At 41.1% G+C, this 20,198-nt stretch overlaps 1 protein-coding gene across 5 annotated transcripts in view; it reads right to left on the bottom strand.

Moving 5' to 3' along the window:
• The window catches only part of MAPKBP1 (mitogen-activated protein kinase binding protein 1), a 102,695-nt gene that overhangs the window by 17,211 nt on the left and 65,286 nt on the right, over positions 1–20,198 (bottom strand). For all 5 annotated transcript variants that reach the window (XM_032689766.1, XM_032689769.1, XM_032689770.1 and 2 more), the window contains 13 exons: positions 19,962–20,108; positions 18,874–19,058; positions 18,663–18,754; positions 18,179–18,304; positions 16,379–16,449; positions 15,808–15,929; positions 14,830–14,905; positions 12,142–12,253; positions 11,506–11,569; positions 8,331–8,456; positions 1,635–1,783; positions 889–938; positions 108–344 (listed from right to left, as the gene is read on the bottom strand). In XM_032689766.1, the coding sequence (XP_032545657.1) occupies positions 108–344; positions 889–938; positions 1,635–1,783; positions 8,331–8,456; positions 11,506–11,569; positions 12,142–12,253; positions 14,830–14,905; positions 15,808–15,929; positions 16,379–16,449; positions 18,179–18,304; positions 18,663–18,754; positions 18,874–19,058; positions 19,962–20,108 (1,557 nt within the window). The remainder of the gene's footprint in view (positions 1–107; positions 345–888; positions 939–1,634; positions 1,784–8,330; positions 8,457–11,505; positions 11,570–12,141; positions 12,254–14,829; positions 14,906–15,807; positions 15,930–16,378; positions 16,450–18,178; positions 18,305–18,662; positions 18,755–18,873; positions 19,059–19,961; positions 20,109–20,198) is intronic.

Below are 20,198 nucleotides of genomic sequence, written 5' to 3'. Positions count from 1 at the left end.
GATAAAAAGAATGGCATCAGTTAGTAATAAAGGTAGGTAATAACAAATAGATACAGGACAGATGCACTCAGAGTAGATTCATCTCCTCAGAGCACTACGGCCCTTACTTTGTTGATGTGCACAGGAAGGTCAGCGTGCTCTTCTCTGTCATCCCCATTGCTGTTTTGAGACAGCGAGTCTCGACTTGGAGAACGGGAAACAGAGAAGGACTCCAACTGACGCAAGTCAAGCATGGATTTCACGGTCATCTCTATGTTGCTGGTTGGTTGGGACCAGCGCCCACGTTGTCGGGGCATCTTACTCATTGGAGCCTCTGAGCGCTGGATTGCCGCTATCTCTTTGGCCTGAAGGAAATTGAAAGACAGACAGTCTTAAGGACTGAGTTTTGCTGATGGAAAAACAGGAGAAAAAACCCACAAAACTCACAGAAAAACACAAGTACGACCATCTACATAAAAGACCCAAAACCATCTGTGGGACAGCTTAAAATCCCACTGTTAATCATAAAGCATTAAGTAAAGATGATACTTCTGTTGCTGCTTCTTGCATAATTGAACGTATTTAAATGTCTTGCTCAGATCCAAGTATGTGAACAGCTTCAGCACCACATGAGATTCAGATCAAAAATGAAGAAGAAAAAGCATAACATCTGATGGAAAGATACTGATGTAAAAATCCCAAGGGAAACTCTAGCTTCTAAACTCCCTTGTCTCCTAAACTAGGCTTTATTTTGCCATCCCCAGGTCATTTTTCAGAGAGAGGCTTCTCAATGGTTTCCCACCACAGCTGCACCTTTCCCACCTGTGCAAATGCAGTTTTTAATCTCTGCAAATTTCTTTTTCAGTTTCTCTATGACAAGAAAAACAATTTGAAGGTTTAGTAACTCACCCTCCTCATTTCCCAATGGGAAAGGCTTCTTGAGAGGGTAAGGTCTGGATCTGGAAAGGTAAAAACATATACAGCTAGTTGACATCCTTGGCCAGCAGTCCAGCTTTTGAACAACCTTCTACCTCATCTTTCCTCAAAGGCAGTATTCTTACACCTTTTGAACCACTGTCAGTACATGCTTTCCCACAGACTACCAAATAATTGTATCAAAATTTTTATGGAGACATACTATTTTATGTAAGATTTTTACTGACTCAGCAGACCCACTGCAGAACACTTGCCACAATGCAGTGCCCTCCCAAAGACTTGGACCAATACACTGTAGCATCTGTGGTAAAAATACATCAAATTAATAATGGTAATCTCTACTGTAAGTTTTATTAGACACCTCTAGAATCCACCATGAGATCTCTTTTGGCTTCTACAGACATCCAATAGCTTGTAGACCCAAGCCCATGAAGCCAATTCAAAATTTGTTTGGCCAGTTGGAACTAGCAAGAAACTTGGCAATTTAACAACTGAACTTCTAGTTAGAGAACTAACTAGAACTCTGAATAGTACCTCTCTTCAGATGCAGGAATGGGCAACTCCACATTACCAATTGTTATCTATCCATCTGTTTCTGTTTTGGTCTTTCTCTTTCTGCCCATAACTTGTTATCTCTAAGCTAGCATCTCTCATCTTCTCCCCCTTCACATTCATGCCATTTTCCTCCATCTCTGCCCATGCTCCTCTCCCATTTATACCTGAGTCTCTCTCAGTGTTGCAGTTGGATTGAATATGGAAAGACTGCAGCCCACGTAACTCATCTTCATCATTCCCTTCGTCTTCACCATCCTTGTCACTGTCTGATGAGAGTGCAGGCACAGAGGACAGGGCAGAGATGGACTCGTGCCTGGAAGGCAGGAATTAGAAGGAGTATTATAGTCCATGACAAGAACTGCTTACCATTTCAACCCTTACACCAATTCTCCAGCTTATCTCCATCCACACTCAGCAGGCTGCCTCAACTCTCCCACACAGCCCGTGCTCTAGCACAACCCACGTGAGAAGCGGGGCAAGCTAAATCCTGCACAAAGTTGTGTAGACCCTGCCACAGCAATCATCTCATATGTATGTAAGGATGACAGAAATCAGCACAGAAGTAAACAAATCTGAGAAAGTCAAATGGAATGAAACTTGGCCTTCCATTTCAGCCTCTGCCAACTGATAAAGTCAAGATGATAGACTACATTTGAAAGGTAAATATTTTTCCTACCCTTAAGCATTTCCTCTCTGAAACTGTTTTACATATCAAAAATGTCAGACATAGTCTTTCTTTGAAAGTAATTTTGTTTATGGCAAATTATCCCATAAAAGATAGGTTCATTTCAAGGATTGCACCAGGCAGAACCTGAAGGCACAGCCTACACACCATAAGAGCATCACACTGCCTATTTTAGTCTTCAAGCACAAGGATCATGCAAAACATATTTTGGGCACATCTTTGATTAAAGTAGATCAAGACAAGTTTTACCACACAGACCTAAAATGCACTCCTAGCACAGTAGTTTCCAATACCAATCAAGGACACTCAGCAACACCAAACTTTATCCTCCCTCTCTTTTCTCCTCTTCTCCTTCCACCCCTCACCCCTCCAGTCCACAGAGCCAAACAAACTAACCCCCTTGGACAATAACTGAAGAAAGAAGAATCCCCAACAAATACATCTGAGTAGCACCCACTCCATAGCCTTGAGCTAGAGTGCCAAACTCATCATTAGTGACATTTACAGGATATCACTGGTGAGTGTTGAGTGCCAAGCATTATTCATGAAACGAAAATAGCTCATCCACCAAATACAGAGCAGTCTGGCAAGGGACCATTCTCCTGCAGCTTACAGATAGCAGGCAGTATTGAAACATGGTAAGAAGCAGTTAAGATATTTTAATCTTTTCTCTTCCTGTGTAGTGGCAGAACATTAATTTCCATTTTATTAGGAGTGTCTGAGCAACAACTGCCCAACCGTTTCAGATGAGCTTCGACGTGTTCAGCAAGAAGAAGAGTGAAACTGATTGTAGCCTACAGAGTTCTCAAGTGAAACGGTTTCTTATTGGCCATCCTCATCTACTTTTGACATTTGTCAGTCTCTGTCTTTTCTACTGTCTCTTCATGTGCCCAGTTTATCACCCTCAGATTCTTGTGTCTAAGCAGGTGAATCCCAACGAAGTCCAAGCCCCAGAGTATGTTTGAGGTTGTCATGTTTCATCCTATGACATATATTAATGTGATAGGCAATATTAACTTTGTATCGGTAACTTCAATTGCATCCTTCTGCTTGTTTTCATCATGGTTATTTGAGGAGTTTATTGAGATAGAAGGGTTAGATTATTAAACATGGTAACATCTAACTGGTTGAATACCTCACTATAATGAGGCTATATGGCAAGGCAAGGTTATGTGTTTGCTAAACTCCTTTGTGTACTGTCATCGGTGTAAACAGAGAAGGGAGGATTGCTATCCATGTGTATTATGTTACAAATAGAAAGACGGCCCCTGTCCATCAGACTGTGAATGACAAAATTAGTAAGAGGAGAAAAGGTATGTTCCAGTATTCTTAAAGAAGTAGAGTAACAGAACGGAATACATATTTTGGAAGTCAGATGGGTGGTTTTTTTATACCCCAAAGGAAGTGATAAACAAATTATGAAGTCACATGTGTTTGATACAAATGTAAGATTATCTTGCATTATCCCAGCAAAAAATTCATACCCCTCTTCCACATCCTCCTTTTTACAACTCAAATGTGCTTTTCAAACTCAGTCCTTTAACTTGAAGGAAGATCACTGCATGGGATTTTCAGAAGGACCTTAGGCCCACTAACTTGAAACTGAGATATTCCTGAAATGAAACCTAGGTTTCCAGGGTCTTGAGTGTTTTAACTGTTGTTCTTGTCAAAGTCAGTTCCTCAATTCAGACTTCACTACTTTCTCCTTTCTTTCCTTGCCTTCCCGTTTGTACTTGGATTTTCTTCTAAGCCCCTCTGTTGCACACATCTCCTCAATACTCTTCCTCAGTTCTTTTTCATGCTTAGATGGGAGTCAGAGTAATGTACAGTGAGTTTTCAAGCACCGGAGCTGTTTCCAAATAAGCACCATGAGGGAGCATTTTGAAAACGATGGAGTAAGACTTCTGGGGTTTGCTGAATTCCCACTGAGAGCAGGTTCAGCCAAACCCCAAAGCATCATTATACCAGAATGAATGTTTCACAGTAGCTATTCCAGAATAGCATGTACAGTCATGTCCAATTCTCATTAACTGACTCACTTAAAGCAACTTTTAATTGTCCTTGCTCATCTTCTTCTTTGCTAAGAAACTAACCTGTTCTAGTATAATAGAATCATTAAGGTTGGAAAAGACCTCCAAGAACATCAAGTCCAACTTTTGACTGAATACCACCATGCCCACTAAATCATATCATGAAGTGTCACGTCTAATCATTTTTTTAACACTTCCAGGGATGGTGACTCCACCATTTCCCTGGGGATCCTGTTGCAATGCTTAACCACTCTTTCAGTGAAAAAATTTTTCCTAATGTCCAACATGGACTTCCCTTGGCACAACCGGAGGCAATTTCCCCTTGTCCTACCACTAGTTTCCTGGGAGAATAGGCAAACTCCTACCTTGCTACAACCTGAATCTTCTTCTGTACAGGTCAGAGAGCCAGTTGCCCTTCAGCTCCTAGTTTTTGAAGGGTCGGACAGTACAGGGTCAATGGCAGGGAAGGACCTTCAGTTAGAAAGTCTTCAGGACGTATATATAGATTCACAAGTGCCACATGTCCTTATGGAGTTCTAGTATTAAGACATCTGATAACAGGCACCGTATTCTTTTGTATGATCTGAATCAAACCCTGTTTTCTTTTCTTAAAACAAAACAGAGCAGACAAGAATGGCAACTATCCATTTAAAGAGGTATGTTTTCAGCACTCCCACTCTAATCTTGTGCTACTTAAATCCTCAGCTTTAGGGACATATTTATGAAACTGTAACATCCTATGTGGTAGGTATCCCTAGCAGATTGTGTCTCCTTGCTTCCCCCTCAAATGCCTAAGGGTTTTAAAAAGAAAGTTACTCTGCTTTTTCCCACAGAAAGATCACAATGCTGCTGATTTCAAAGTTTCCCTAGTGTTATAATTACAGTAGTTCATCGCAGACTCAAGCACCATTTCTGAAATGGCATCAAAAGCCACTCTGAGCCCTGGAAACAACACAGCTTTCCTGGACTCACTGAGAATCTGATAAGGAGTTCTTCTTTCCAAATATATCTGACAGCACACAGTACTTCTTCAGCATACATATATAATTTTTAGGCAATTTAATGTGGATAACATTTCTATCTCCTGCTATTCATAGTAGAGCTTCAAGAAAAGCAACAGAAATGTGATTTTTAAAATTAATGTAAAAAAATATAAATGCTCAGTTGAAACATGACTATAAACCCTGCAGATATTCCATAGTAAAATCAATTTAAAACTTCCCTTCCAAAAATTTGAGACAAGCTTTTTTAAACTATAAATGCATATACTTGGATCAAATTCAAAACCCTATTAAATGGCCTTTACATGATTCCTTTATTGAAAATATAAAAGCCTTTAACCAAAACGTACCAGCAATATCAGCTGAGTATAAGTTCTATTATCCTCAACTATACTCCTCATGTTCAGAAAAAAGCACATATCTGCAATTACCACTAGAGGCAGAACTGAAAGGCTCTCAGGTGCACTGTGGAGAACTGTGGGTCATACAGGTCTGATCAGCTCCAAGATAATACAATGCCCCATAAAGGTGAGTCAGAGATATCATTCAGAGGAGAAACATTAGTCTCTCTAAAAGTTTTTGGAGGGACTGAAAATGTTGGGACTGTTCAGTTCAGAGAAGAGGTTGGATGAAGAGAGGTTATAATAAAGGTTTAAAAAACCATGATCACTACTGATAGCTGGATGCAGAACAATAGTTCACCAAAGTTCACAATATTCAGAAGCAAAGGGCTTTCAACAAAACTAGTAGGATGTGTTTTAACAGAGACAAAAAAGTCCTTCTTTCCACAGAGAGCAGTGAACTCCTGGAACTTGTCACAAAAGAAGGCTGCAGAGACAGACAGTATTACAAAGTTCAAAAAGAATTCATACAAACTCAGAGGACAAAGGGCCAAATACTAAAGGGAACAGGTAGAGGTGTTCGTCCTAACATCCCTGAGATAACAATTGAGCATGAAGCCAATAGACCACAAAGGTTCATACAGCAAGGCTCACGCAGTGTCTCACTAAATAGCATCTTCCACTGCCACTGTCACAGGCAGAATACTGGGCTTCATGGAGCACCCATGTAAAAAGGTGACCCAAAAAGGTATCTTCTGTGTATTTATACTCCCAGTGTTACTCACCTGGGTCAATTCCTGCCCTGACGGTTGCAACTGGACAAACAGCACTGTCCTGATTTGGAAATCTTCAGCTCCCACTGCCTCATCAGATCAGTTTTGTTACCCCAATGTTATTTTGTTTATTCATCCTGTACATACACTCATAGAACTATCAGAATGTGTTACATCCCCCACCGAATTCTAGTAATCTTGTTCTAGAGAAAATCTTGCAGAAAAATGACTTATTACCAGGCAGGGAGCTTTCCCACACTATTGTCAGTCTTTCGAGACAACAACTTTATACCACAAGTCACAACTCAACTCTCTACTGCAACCTACACAGACAGACTTTGGAAACACAACCAGAACAGATACAGGGCATCTAGAAAACCAATCTTACTCAAGTTCATTAGTTTTCCTTCTCCCACCTCAATAATGCTGGTCCAATAGGCTCTTCTTCCATCTTTAGTCCCAATCCAAAATGCTCGGGAGTTATGTCTTTGCTGATCTCCAGTGACCACAGCGGTCGATCAAAACTGAAAACAAGCTTTCAAAGCTGACAAGTAGATTCCAGGCTTGCAAAGAGGTTACCAAACAAGTTTAATAAACTTGCGGGCTTGGCGTGGCACTAGCACCGCCCTTCAGCAAGCATCTGTGATGGAAATAAGTATCACCTCACGTGGAAGAGGACTGGGATTATCTGCCACAGCCTGAGCCTTGGTAGAGTGAGGCTGCAGCTGCTGGAATAATGGAGAGACTGCTATAAAAAGCACATTGCTTGATAGATGCAGAATTTTGGCTAGAAAAAAAGGCTTCCTGAGTTTTCCCAGCATCGTTACTGAAAACACTTATTAGACAAGACTCATTTCAAGAATGAGGAGATTAAGGCTTTCCAAAACAAAACTATGCAGACAGACTTGTTTCAACGTTGCTTGCTCCCAAAGGGAGTGGGGAGGTCCTCGTCACACTCAACAACCAGTGTGGTAAATCCTCCAGTGCTTTGGTACTTTTATATCCAGTACTCAATTTGTAGTCATTTGGAGGAGGAAACTTGTGGAACATAGGAACAGAAAAAATCAAAAAAAGAAAAAACAAACAAAAAAAAACCCCCCAACCAACCAAACAAAAACAAACCAACAAAAACCAAAACACACCTGTGTTTATTCTTTTTTCCTCACTATGATCTCATATCAGCTTGGTCAAGACTCTCTTCTGCACTGCTTACAAACTAGTCTCAGCTACTTACAAACTACAGAGAAACTGAATACATTACACTAATAATCAAAAATCCCCTGTCACTCTTGTGCTGTTTAAAAACAGAAGCACCACTTTTTAAAGAAAGGTCACCAGATAAATTTAGATCTATTCAGCTTGTAGGCAGTAGGACTTTGTTTTTAGATACACTGTTTACCAAGCAAAAAATAGTAATACGATATAGCTGCCAAGAGCTTTTCCCATTTAAATTATTTTTATATTTACTATTTATATTATAATTATTTTAGGTGAGTTTTTTCAAAGTCTCCAGAAAACAGTTAACAACTCTTAACAACAAACAGTACAATTGTAAGGAGTCTTTCAGAATTATGATCAACATAGCAAACTCGTACAGCTCACAGGTATACTTCACAACTGACACCACAGAAAAGAGCCTTTAAATTTCATTCAGCTTAGATCCAAAGAACTTTATTCATGAAGGATCACAGCTTCCTTGGTGGGATGCCATGTACCATCCTCAGTATTCCTAGGTGAACTGCTTATTCAAGTTTCTAACCATATCATTAAACTAAATTAAGACAGAAGAGGCATTATATATACAATTCAATCAGTGAAGCACACTAAAGTCTGTCTGGAAGATCAGTCTGGTTTCTATATCCAAAGAAGGAGGGCACAAAACCCATGGCAAATCCAACAGAAGAATAAGAGAACTTTTGGAAGACACTATCAGTGAAGACAGCAGAAACCTTACAGTTGAATCCCAGTGCCACACTGTTCACATCCCATCCTACAAAGCCAGCCACCTCTTCTCAGTCTGCTCTGCTCACCTCATGAGTCCAGCTGCCTTGCGAGGAGGAGACTTCTCTGCCTGCTTCCCTCTCTGTTTCATGTCAGACAGTCGCTGCCGCATGTTGATGGTCATCTCTGAGCTCAGACGCCAGATGAAGATACAGCTGAAAGAGGGAAAGGTGAGGCTGGGATCAAGTCTTGGTTTAGTTTATTGATACTAATTCCCTCTGCAGACACAAACAAGAGCCCTTCTGTCTGTGGCAGGGAGATACATGCAGAAACAGAAACTCAATCCCATCCCAAGCCTCATGACAAAAACCTGCTTGGCAAAGACTCCCTGTGAGCAAGAGCAACTGCAGAGGTATTTGCACAGACTCATCTCTGATCCTATACCTTTATTTGACTATCTGATCAGTTGCTGAAGGAAACACCATAACAGGTCCCTCTGCAGTCAGAAGGATAAGTGGAGCCTACAGATGTCCCTTGCATCCTCTAACTGTGGCTAAGCTGCAGTATCTGATTGCAACTACCCCCACGAGCAAGGCCTTACTAATGCCCACCATCCCATAGAGTCTCCATGGTGTAATAAGTTTAACTGTTATGTGGCAGTACTTTTTGCAGTCAGGGTGCTCCTACTACTTTACTTGGACTCTCTCCAGAGCATTTCTGAGGAATTTAAATGGCTGTTAGATAAGTTGGTTAGAGCATAGTGCTAATAACACCAAGGTCATGGATCCAAACCCCATATGGGCCATTCATTTAAGATCTGGACTTGATGATCCTTGTGGGCCCCTTCCAACTCAGAATATTCTGTGAAATTTAATTAAATTTGGTCAATGGATTTGAAAGCTTTCAAGAAAGGGAAACAGTGTGGTCTCATTTCATTAATTTCTTCAGAAATTCAGCTTTTAAAAAAATATATTCCTCATCACATTAGAGAATACTGTATCTCTTCTTCAGCTACTAGAAAGTAAAATAACCAGCACTGCCTTTGAAATTTAACCTCAGTGCTAACTAATTCTTTTCATCTCAGCCATCTTTCCTGTCTAGCTGGGTGTACTTACACTGATGTAGAAACAGAGCTGGTGCTTTTGCTATCACTTATAAAATCCTGCACTCTACTTTGAATCCAAGGAGGATTTAATCCACTTCTTCAAGACCCATCATTGCCTCCATACTCATGGGTATACTCCAATTTACGGAAGATTTTTCAATGAGTGACTTTTTCTTCTTTCTTGATAGTCCGTAAATATTAATCTGCTTTGCCATTTTGAACAATGACCACAAAATTTGGTCTCCCTTATATGAGCTAAATTTCAAAACGGTCAGGATCCTGAATGCCTGAATCTTCTCTATATTTTATCTCTCATGAGGAGACACTTCAAAAGGTGTCAAGTTCCATATCACACAAAAAGAAAACATAAACCCCTTTTTGCAGTCAGTGAAGATTTTAACGAAAAATTAAAAATTCCCTTCTTGCCCTCAGTGCCACACTTTAGGAGCATCCCTCCCAGCTACTGAAAGCACATAGATGCTTCCCATTGACAGGGAACACATTGTCATCCTCCCATCTAAGCTTTTCATCCAGGAGAAAGGGGTGAGGCACTGTGTCTGGGAACTATGGCAACACTGGGCAAGCAGCTGCTTCCCCTCAAGCAACACGTCTCATGAAGTAACAGCCATTAATCTGCGGCTGATAAACTACTGAAAAGGAGGACACAAAATTCCGAAAGCAAATCTGGCTTGTTCATTTATCCCACTCCCACAGCTATCCAACCTAGAGATAAACAGCAAACAACATGAACTTGTGAATACATTGGCATTCAACACAAACTCTAAAAAAACATGTTCCACCCTACCCCTTTTGCTGGGGTTTGCAGTGGGGGGGGGGGGTGTGTTTTGGTTCGGCTTTTTTCTTACCTTGCAATACTTTTCTCTACATGAGTCTCACAGTCCTTGTGCCCTTTCTCATCTCAGCTTTTCCTTCTATTCTCAGTTTTATTCTTTGCACATGCTGCTGTGTGTGAACAGACTATTTTCCCTGTTCTCCTTTGAAAAACATGCTTTCTCATCTCCTTAAGCAAAGTTCCTCATGAATTCTTTTCTCATTTCTCATCCACCTCCTCCACACCCTTGGTGAAGAAAATTACCTTTTTGCTCATGAAAACGTCAACAAGGGAATACTGCACTAAATCACAAGGATCACTGGAGACTTCCAACCTTCCATGTTTCTGGAATTTTTTGGAAGTCCACAACAAAAAGACACTCTCTCCAGCAACTTTTTCCCTAACCTATTTACGCACGTGAAAGGTAAAGATGAAAACTAAATTATTTATTTTTTTACTGAAAGACAGAAATAACCAACTGATGAGATTTAAGATGATATATTGTATGTTTTGTAACAACTTACCCTCCAAAACTCTCTTTCCAATTCAGTTGTGTTTTATTAATAAAAAATGAAAAAGAGAATCTGGGTTGCTCTGGACTTGCAACAGCACTCCAGGAACCATCTTTCTCAAAGGAAAAATTTTATTCGGTTCAGCTGATTTAAACATTCATTGATTCCAGAAATAGTGGGTCCACTCCTCTCTACAATCATCATATTAGGCATATATTCTCCTTTTCCCCTTGGGCTCAGTCTGGTGATTACTCAAGCTTTTAGTGAACTGATTTAGTCCACTAAATCAGCAGAAAACTCATCTGGGGGGAGTGACCTAAAAGCTGAATGAGGGGCCAGCTGCATCACTGCTGACTCAGAGGAGTGGCAAAGAGGACCCTACAGACAGGACCAAAAAGTGGAGACAAGCCTGTCCCTTTTGGTGCTAGACAGGCACTTTCACCTGGTGAAACTTGCAGGAGTACTGCAAGAAAAAGTTTTGGCACCACTGGTAAAAATAGCACAAGCTGCCTTACATTACAAACCTGAAGGCTGGTCAGGAAACTGGCCATATCTCTGTCCTTTCCAGCAGCAAATAGTACTTACACTCAGAAAAGTGAATTACTTCACTGTGTGTCTCATTCCATGGAAGGATAATATAAGCTCTGTGAACTTTACCAACAGCACATATTTAGGGTTCAGAAGGCTCCGAGGTTTTTTTGGAATGCATAAAACATCCTTCATTAAAAAAATAAAAATCTACTCTCCTTAAGGACACATTAAACCCAGTGTGAGATGGTTTGAGCCGATATCATAAACAAGCAAACACCTCTTACCTGTCACCAGAAACAGAGATCAGATGTTTGCAGTCATTACTGAATTTCATCCCGGTTACAATCTCTGTGTAAAATAAACCACAAGAAAAAAAAATCTTCCCTGAATTATTCCAGTGGACAGAAGAGATCATTAGCCAAATAGCCTATCTGTACTCAGTAATTCAAATTCTGATTAAAGCCAACATACTTCACAGATCAATATGCCCCAATTACCATAACCATTTAACCAAGAATCTAGGCTTGACATGGAAAGGGTATCCCATGGCAAAATATACTTGAAGACTGAATTTTCTTTTTGCCTAGGATAGAATAGTTCCTCCAAGGTATGAGTTGAGGTTATGTTATAATGAAACTCAATATACTCTGAAAAAACACAGACTACTCTATAGCCTAATAGAAAAACTGTGTAAACAAATACATGGCTTGACAAGTGTGTGTGCTTGTGTGCAAAATGCAAAAGTTGAAATTGCAATGAAATAAGCTATTACAAGTAATTCTAGCTACAACCTACTCAAAAATACCAATCAGGGAAACTTTAGTGGTGAGAAACCTTCAGAAATCTTTGATTAGTATCAGACCCTAACTTTATAGTCATCAGCAGAAAAAAATGCATTTCCAGAAGTTAATGTGCCTTACCTGAATGTCCATACATGGTTGCAACACACTCGCCGGAATAGAAATCAAAGATAGACAGATTCTTGTCAGAACAACTGGTTGCAATATAAAGACCAGAGGGATCCGTTTGCACCTGGTGTAGGAGACAAGAGGAACGCAAAGACCTGGTGAGAAAGTACTTTCAAACCACATGAAAATGGTCCAGAATACCAAAGACAGTCATAGTAGTTAACAGAATAAAATGCAAGTAGCTCCCACAGGACTCCAATTGAATACTAGACTATCCAGCATCCCAGGACAAATCCCCAACCTGACTAAACTTATAAGACTATCTCCAACCTAATCAGAGACTACAGACACTTGCATTAAATGCCTTCATGACTGTGGAAACATCACCACCAATGGACAGACTTATACCTCTCTCTTCTACCTTCTTTTAACCACTGAGGTCTTATTTTCTTCTATGTTAAGATCAAAACAAAACCATAAGAAACCCCAAACACACCCCAAAACATCCCTCCTCCAGCCACAAGAAAAATAAAAAAAAAAATACGAGCTGACAGAGTTAAGTGAAATTTAAAAGATTCCAGTCTTGAGGAAGAAATCAAAAAAGAACTAAACACTACCAAGAAACGGTCTTTGACAATGATACCGTCTAATCTTCAGCACTTGCAACTCCCACTTTTGGACTAGTTCGTTTGTTGTTTGTTTTTTCATATGCATCCATTGGTTGCTTTACCTCAGATCAAACATAAAATCCCCTCCAAATGCCTTACCAGGTCTAAAGCCGCGCTATACAGCAAATACAGCTACTATCACTAAATGTCCTGCTCTGTTCTTTACAGAATTTTAAGGAACTGAGAGTGAAAATGTCTGGTTTTTAAGGGAAACATGGTACTTAAAGGAAGGCTTTTGGTTTGGCAAGTTGTTGGGGTTTTTTCTTTAATTTTTATTTTGTTGCTGCATCTTTTGCTTCCAGTGTCACTGTTTGGGTTCTACTCATTAAACTGCAATGTATATTATGATCTCAGAAAAACAGGCCAAAAAAATTTAAATTTCAGAGATAACCATAATCCCCTTGGTTACATAACTGTCTTAAAAATGAGCAAAGCAACATTAAAAAATAACTGAGATTCCCCACTTGAGGTACACATGAAAAAAAAAACCCACAAAAAACCTTAAAGGTTGTTAAAAACAAAAAAATCCAGCTACCAGCCCATTTCATGGTTTCTGGTCTAAGAAAGACATAATCAAGCACTTAAGTTTATCAGCAATGAAGTGTAGCATCAATTTTTCATTTTCATTACTCTGACTAATAAAAAACCTTGTAGGAATTATAATAGACAAAGAGAAAGAGAACTTATCTTTCTCTGTAAAACAGAAGATAAGACACTGAACAAAATTATTTTTCCCTTCCTTTTTGCCCAGTTATTGACACTCATCAATAATTTCAGCTGGAAGGGAACTACAATGATCACCTATTCCTGCCTGACTAATTCAGGGATGACCAAATTAAAGCTTGTTATTAAGGGCAGTGACCAAGTCCATCTTCAACACTGACAGCTTGGGGCCTCGACCAACTCTCTTAGGAAACCTGGTCCAGTGTTCGACCAAACTCTCGGTAAAGAAATGCTTCCTAATGTCCAGTCTAAACCTCCCCTGGTGCAGCTTTGAACCATTCCCACATGTCCTGTCACTGGATACCAGGGAGAAGATAACAGCACCTCCCTCTCCACATCCTCTTCTCATCCTCATCCTGAGATCACCCCTCAGCCCCTTCCTCTCCAAACTAGAGAAGCCCAAAGTCCTCAGCTGCCCCTCATAGGACTTTCTTTCCAGTCCCTAATAATAATACTGCTGACCTGTTCAGCTGAACAGAAGTATTTGGTTTAAAAAGTATGAAAAAAGTGAGGGGGAAAAAAAAAAAGAGAAGCAGTTTGTTTGGTAATTTAACTTGATATTTTGGTTGTGTAAATTGGTTCCCCCTTTAAAGACAAGAATGCAATTCTTCCACATCCCAATGTGCTGACATCACTCTTAACTCTGGATCTTGAACACATCTGATTTAAGAGGGTAAGCCTGGATAGTGGCAGAAGCAGGCATGCTACCCTACCCCAAGGTCTGGATGCACTCAGCAGGTGGAAAATATGAACAGACACTCTCTAAGCAGTTACCAGGCTTGTTCAGTACTCTAAGATCCATGCTTTTCAGGGCAGATGCCATTTAATTTTATCAACTCAAAGAGTTTCACTTGTATTTGCCCTCTGAAAACCACTTCACAAAACACTGATCAGCAAGCATCTCCACCCTAAAAATCCTAACAAAAACAGTCAAGAAATCCAGAATGAGCTCTCTGGAGTAGAAAGTAAAGGATTAAATTAAATGGATTAAATTATCTTCTGACAGATACTGGTGCAGTTCTACTTGTTTTTACATCATGGGCCAGTGACTTACTGCAGAAACAGGACAGAGAGAAAAATCATACATCATCTTCAGGATTTATTGACTCTTTTCCTGTTTTAGGCTGATGGAACCCAAATTACCAGCCCTTAAGGATGGAGATGGGAGGAAGCAGCAGCAGGGCAAAGGACAGAGTATGGAGCAAGCAAAAAAAAAAATTTACTGTGTTCAGATTAATTTTCTTGGCCCTCAGCTGCATTCACAAAAGCTGAAAAAAATGAAAAAGGAAGAAAAAGGAAAACAGCTTACTTTGATAAGAGTGCCATCTTCACCTTGGGATCCCTTGTAAAGCTTCTTCTGCTTCCCACTGCTTATGTTGAAAACCCTGAGGGGATGCCAGAGGATAAAATGGTTCAGTTTGCCCAGGTGCTGTTCTGGGGTTCTTTGTCACCAGGATCCTTTTCTATCTCTGTTCCTCATTCCACATAAAATACACGAAACAGGGCCACAGGAAGTGGGGAAATGATCTCCATGAAGTATAACCATCAATCATTTATATGGTTCAAGAAACAACCTCAAAAGTAATGTAGAGGCAGATTATCTGAATTAAATTTGAGGCTTTATTATCAAGCCTCAGTCCTCCCTGAAGTAAAAATACCTGTGGCAGCTCCATAATAAAGGAAAGGATTAAGAGAGCAAGACACTCTATTTACGTTAGAATAGTAAACCAGTAGTGATATTTAGCTATGACCAAAACTCTCAACATCTCATCCAGCTGCAATAGCAAAAGACACAAAACTACAGAGAAACTCCTTTGCTTACAAGCAAGACAGATTGGAGAAACGGATAAAAAGGAAGCAGAGAATGGACTCCACTTGTTCAAAGGCAGTAACACCTAGTTCAGTTTTAGATTCCCACAGTCCCAGCTATTCCACAGGACCTCACAGCTTCTCACTAGACATATCTTCAAAACCAAAAACTACCACAGTGCAGAGGTTCTTGCCTGAAAGCTCAGTGATGTGCTAAGAAAGGCACACTTGCTCTCCCAGGAGAAGAGCTTTGCTCTGCAGAGCAACCCAGTGAGAAGCCAAGAGTCCCAAGGGCATTTGCACATATCCACAGCTTTTCATCAGTGAGGGGATAGGCAGAGTTCAACCTCACAGTGTGAGGTGAGGCCTCAGATCTGTCTGAAAACGCTGTAATAAAGAACCTAGAGGAACAATGATGAAAATGGGGCCGCCTCATTTAGGACTGCAAACATATTTTCAAGATGAGAAGTAAACTAACCTGATGTTACGATCCTGGCATCCAATAGCTGCATATTTCCAGCTGGGGTCCACATCCATGTCATAGAGAGTGGTCTTCCTAACAATGTGATGTGTTCGGGTAAACTGAACCCCTTCTCCTGTCTAAACATGTGGGCAAAGACCGTGTCAAAATCAAAGAGTTAACCCATTATTAAACAAAAATAAATACAGACGAGTCTTCTTACACAGCCAGCACAAAACAACCCTTCCCAGGGAGCTGCTGGAAGCAGCTGGGATTGGAGGCACAATGAACTCCTCCTTCCAGCCCATACTCTTTCACCACTCCTCACAATAGCTCTGGCAGCAAAAAAAAAGCAGATATCCTAACTGCTCTCTACTTTGCATCTTGCTGTGAAAGGTTAGGCCAGAACTAGCTGCATACTTCACAGAACTAGTTCTCCAAATGTAATCTCTTGTATCAAGTCAGTGGGAGACAACTGAGGCTGAAATAGCAACAAGCTCATAAAGAAACTCTGATATCGTTCTCTGAAGTAGCTCCTTTGTGCAGAGATTATTAATTAAAAGCACACAAAAAGCTGTGATAAGGTTACCTTCTGCGCAGTGCGGAAATAGATGCTCTTGTCTGCCCCACAGCTTATCATTCTCACTTTCCCATCATTGGCTGGAACAAAAAAACAGGAGACAAAAGATGAACACAGATTCAAGGTGGAGGAAATGTTTCAATTCATACCACTCCTCATGTATTCGAGTCCTAATTAGCTAAGCCTGACTGCTCTGTAAGCAGCAAAACAGAAACCCTGTCTCAGGGACAGCATTTGTTGTTAATGCTCAGAGTGCATGTGGCCCTAATACAGCTTTATAGAACAGATTAGGATGTAATTCTGTCTTCTCCCTCACCAGTCTGCTCATGTGCTGACTCTCTCCGTGCCACAGCATTCCATGGCAATATGGCACGTTCACACTTGGTATGAGCTGAAAACAGGCAACAGGCACTTTTCAGACCTCAGAGTTGGTCACTTGTTTCTTGCTGCCCTTTCTTACTGCAGGGTCAGGCTTTCCTTCTTCCCTTAGCAATCTTCTGTAACCAATCTGCTCCTTCGGCAAAGGAACACCTGATACAACTCAAAGTAATGAAAACTAATCCAATATCACACAGGCCCTTGAACTGCACCCATTTAAAGCATGCCTGCATCTAGCTCACAGACCAGCACAAAGGTCTCAGCTGCCAGGTCTTAAGCCCAGTTCCCTCATCTACTGGGAGATCATCTGGCTGCATTCAAGGCCAGCTCACTGATAAGACAGACTAGTTAGAGAAACTTTTGCTGTCCTTGAAGCTCCTCAAGGAAAAAAAAAAAAACTTGAAAAAGCCACACCGTGGCTTTGGGGGGCCTCTGCTGTGAAGCTTCAGTGAGGTCCCTTCACTCTGCAGCTATTTTCAAGCTGAGGTTCTCATCCTTGAGCCCCAGCTGAGCTATACTGCAGCAGCTTTGCAACCACACCTGGGCCTGGACACATATCCCACTGATCCGAGTCCTGACCCACGGACTCAGATTCCTGATTTGAACTCAAACCTGCCTTGCTGCCAAGGGCTTGTGATGCTACACTTGTCTCGCAGGTGCTGAACTGTGGCTGACCTTGACCACCGTCTTCAGAGTGATCCAGACCTTGCACTGCTGACCTGTCTTATCACCGTGGATTTGTCTGGTGATCTGGACTACTAGGTGGATCTAGTTGGACTTGATCTGTTCCACCCTGTTCAGGTAATGTGGGACTTTCCCACTGCCAGTGAGGTTACTACCTTTACCTGCCTTCCTGGCTACCAGCTTGGCCTGACAGAGCAGCCAACCCTTGCTATTCCTGACAACAGCACAGTACAGCACACTGGTGTCTGACCATCAGTGGTAACTGAGTGCTGGGGATGCAACATGCTCTATTACCACAAAGCAAAGTCTTACACTGGTTTGCAATGACAACTTTACTTGTGACTAGCTAATCCTGAAACTTTTTTTTTGCTGGTTTGGGGAATTTTTTGGACAACTGTTTCACAGTTCTTCTCACTAAGAACAACGTTTAGCCATCTGACATCAGTTAAAGGGAGTAAATCATTACAGAAAAACAGCTTTCCAAAGAAATGTTGAGGACTGCAATCAGGAAAGGTTTTTTGAGTGGGGAGGAGGGAGAGAAGAAGAAAACAAAAAAGGAAAGGAAGGCAAGTATCATGACATATAACCTTCTGTTAGGACTGCAGCTATAAAAGATGGCATAAAAAAACCAGCTGCAGCTCCAAATTGGCCTAGCCCAGTATTTAAGTAGCTAAAATTACATTACTGCCACAATGGAACAACAGCAGTGCTCAAATCCAGCTTTGGAGGGAGGCCATGATTCTCTACCTGCAAACTTCACTGCAGTGATGGAAGAAGAATGTTCATCCAGGGTCTGCTGCAGGCTATAGTCCTTCCCAGCATCCAAGACATGAATCAGTCTATCCCGACTGGCTGAGGCTAAGAGCTTTAAACCTGTCATAAAGTTAAAAAGAGTGCATGACCATTTTCAAAAGAGCTTCTCAAGTCATCTTAGGGACAAAGCATTATACTGTAGCAAACTGCATGGAAGGACACAAAGGAACACCCCCGGATTTCACACTACAATAATAAACAGAACAAGTTTCAATCTCAACTTACCATAGTCCAAGGAAAAGTATGAGAAAGAAGCCTTTTTTTTGTAAAGTCTGGCTCTACTGGCCCAACTCTGCAAGCCTGCTCCAAAATCCAGGAGTAGCTCACTACTGAAAACTCTAACATACCATGGCTGGACATTCTGATTTGCTCAATACTATATTCATACGCAAAAAGGAAGAAGCTCTATTGCATTTACCTGTGTCGGGTTTGGAGTATTCCAGACACAGGATCTCGGAGTCATGGGCTTCCACTTTCAGCATTTCTTTCAGAGACTGTAACTCATATATCCTAAGACACAACATGACTCATTTCAGTACGTTTAATAAAATTAACAAGACAGCAAGACCTGGTTTTGATTCTCATGCCTGGCCAGTTTGCAATCTGCATAAGAAGCTTTATGGGATTACCTGAGAGTGCCTATCCTGTCTCCTGAGGCCAGGTGCTCCCCACTGGGACTCACACAGACAGTGCGTATCCCCACTTTCGTATCCATCACTTGTGCATCAGCTTTCTCTGCACTTCCTGCTGAGTTGTAATCAGTGTCCAGAAGTACCTGAGTGTTGTCATCTACATAGATGATTTTCATCAAGTCCTGGGGACACAATACACCCAGAAATATTTAATAGTTACAAAATATGAAAGCGAAGCATCTGCCTTAGAAACTGGGCTCCTGGCCAACCTATGCACTTCACTGGCAATAATGCTGTAATTGCTAGGAACAAGCACTAAGCCTCTTCATACTGTGGGATGAAAGTTTCAAAACTGTGTCTCAGGATGAACCTTTGCAAGATTACCCTTCAAGCTAGAAATCAGCAGCATCTCCTGCACTACAGTCAAACTCTGGGATTAGTGATTACAGCATATTAGGGCACACAGCAGGAATCTGAAAGACTTCTAGGGATCATCCAAGTCAGCCTTCTGAGAATTGATAGAAAAAGCAGGACTTTTTTCTATCTGATTCCTAATGTCAGGCCAATGTGCCCACAGATCTTCCAGCACAACTGAGAGTGGAAGCAAATGTCCATACGTAATCACTGTTCTATATGAGTATCCTCTCTCTTATATACGTCTATATAAGAGACGTATATAAGTGAGTGTAAACTGTCTCATTCAATTCTCACAAACCTCTGCCTCATTTAATGCACCTTTTCCAAACAAATCTGTAAGAGATTACACATTACAGAGACGAAGAAAAAGAGAAACAGCTCTCCTGAAGCATATGGCCCTCATGGAAGAGACTAAGCTTGGGGAATCCTTGGGCGGTTTATGAAAACAGCAACAGACCCCAGCTCTATCTCAGACAAACTGCCTTTCTACCCAATACTCCCTTCATGTTTCTTTGGGTTCATACATTTAATCAGACTTGTGCTCAGTTTACAGAGAAGCTTGTGTTGACTTAGAGATCCAAAGAAGTTTGGGCCTTAACCTGGGTATACCTGTGCATGAGGAAGACCAACCCCAAGGGCAAAGAGGTGATCAAAACCTAGGATCTTACATTGCTGAGGATGTTGCGGTGCAGGGCTGTGCCGTGGATGTTGGAGCTTTCAGTGTTCCACAGACGAATGGTGTTGTCAGAGGAGCAGGTGATGAAAGAGCCAGGAGGGAGGCATGGCTGGTTGTTGTCCTTCACCTCTGGATACATCTAAGGGCAAGTAAAATCAAACCCTTAATGAGATTGCCTGGCACCTGGCATCCTAGACAGCAGTAGCAAGTTTCAAAACAAAATGAAACA

The sequence above is a fragment of the Chiroxiphia lanceolata genome, chromosome 6 (assembly GCF_009829145.1).
Source record: "Chiroxiphia lanceolata isolate bChiLan1 chromosome 6, bChiLan1.pri, whole genome shotgun sequence".
NCBI classification, from domain to species: domain Eukaryota; kingdom Metazoa; phylum Chordata; class Aves; order Passeriformes; family Pipridae; genus Chiroxiphia; species Chiroxiphia lanceolata.
This window is presented reverse-complemented; position numbering and strand designations above follow the sequence as displayed.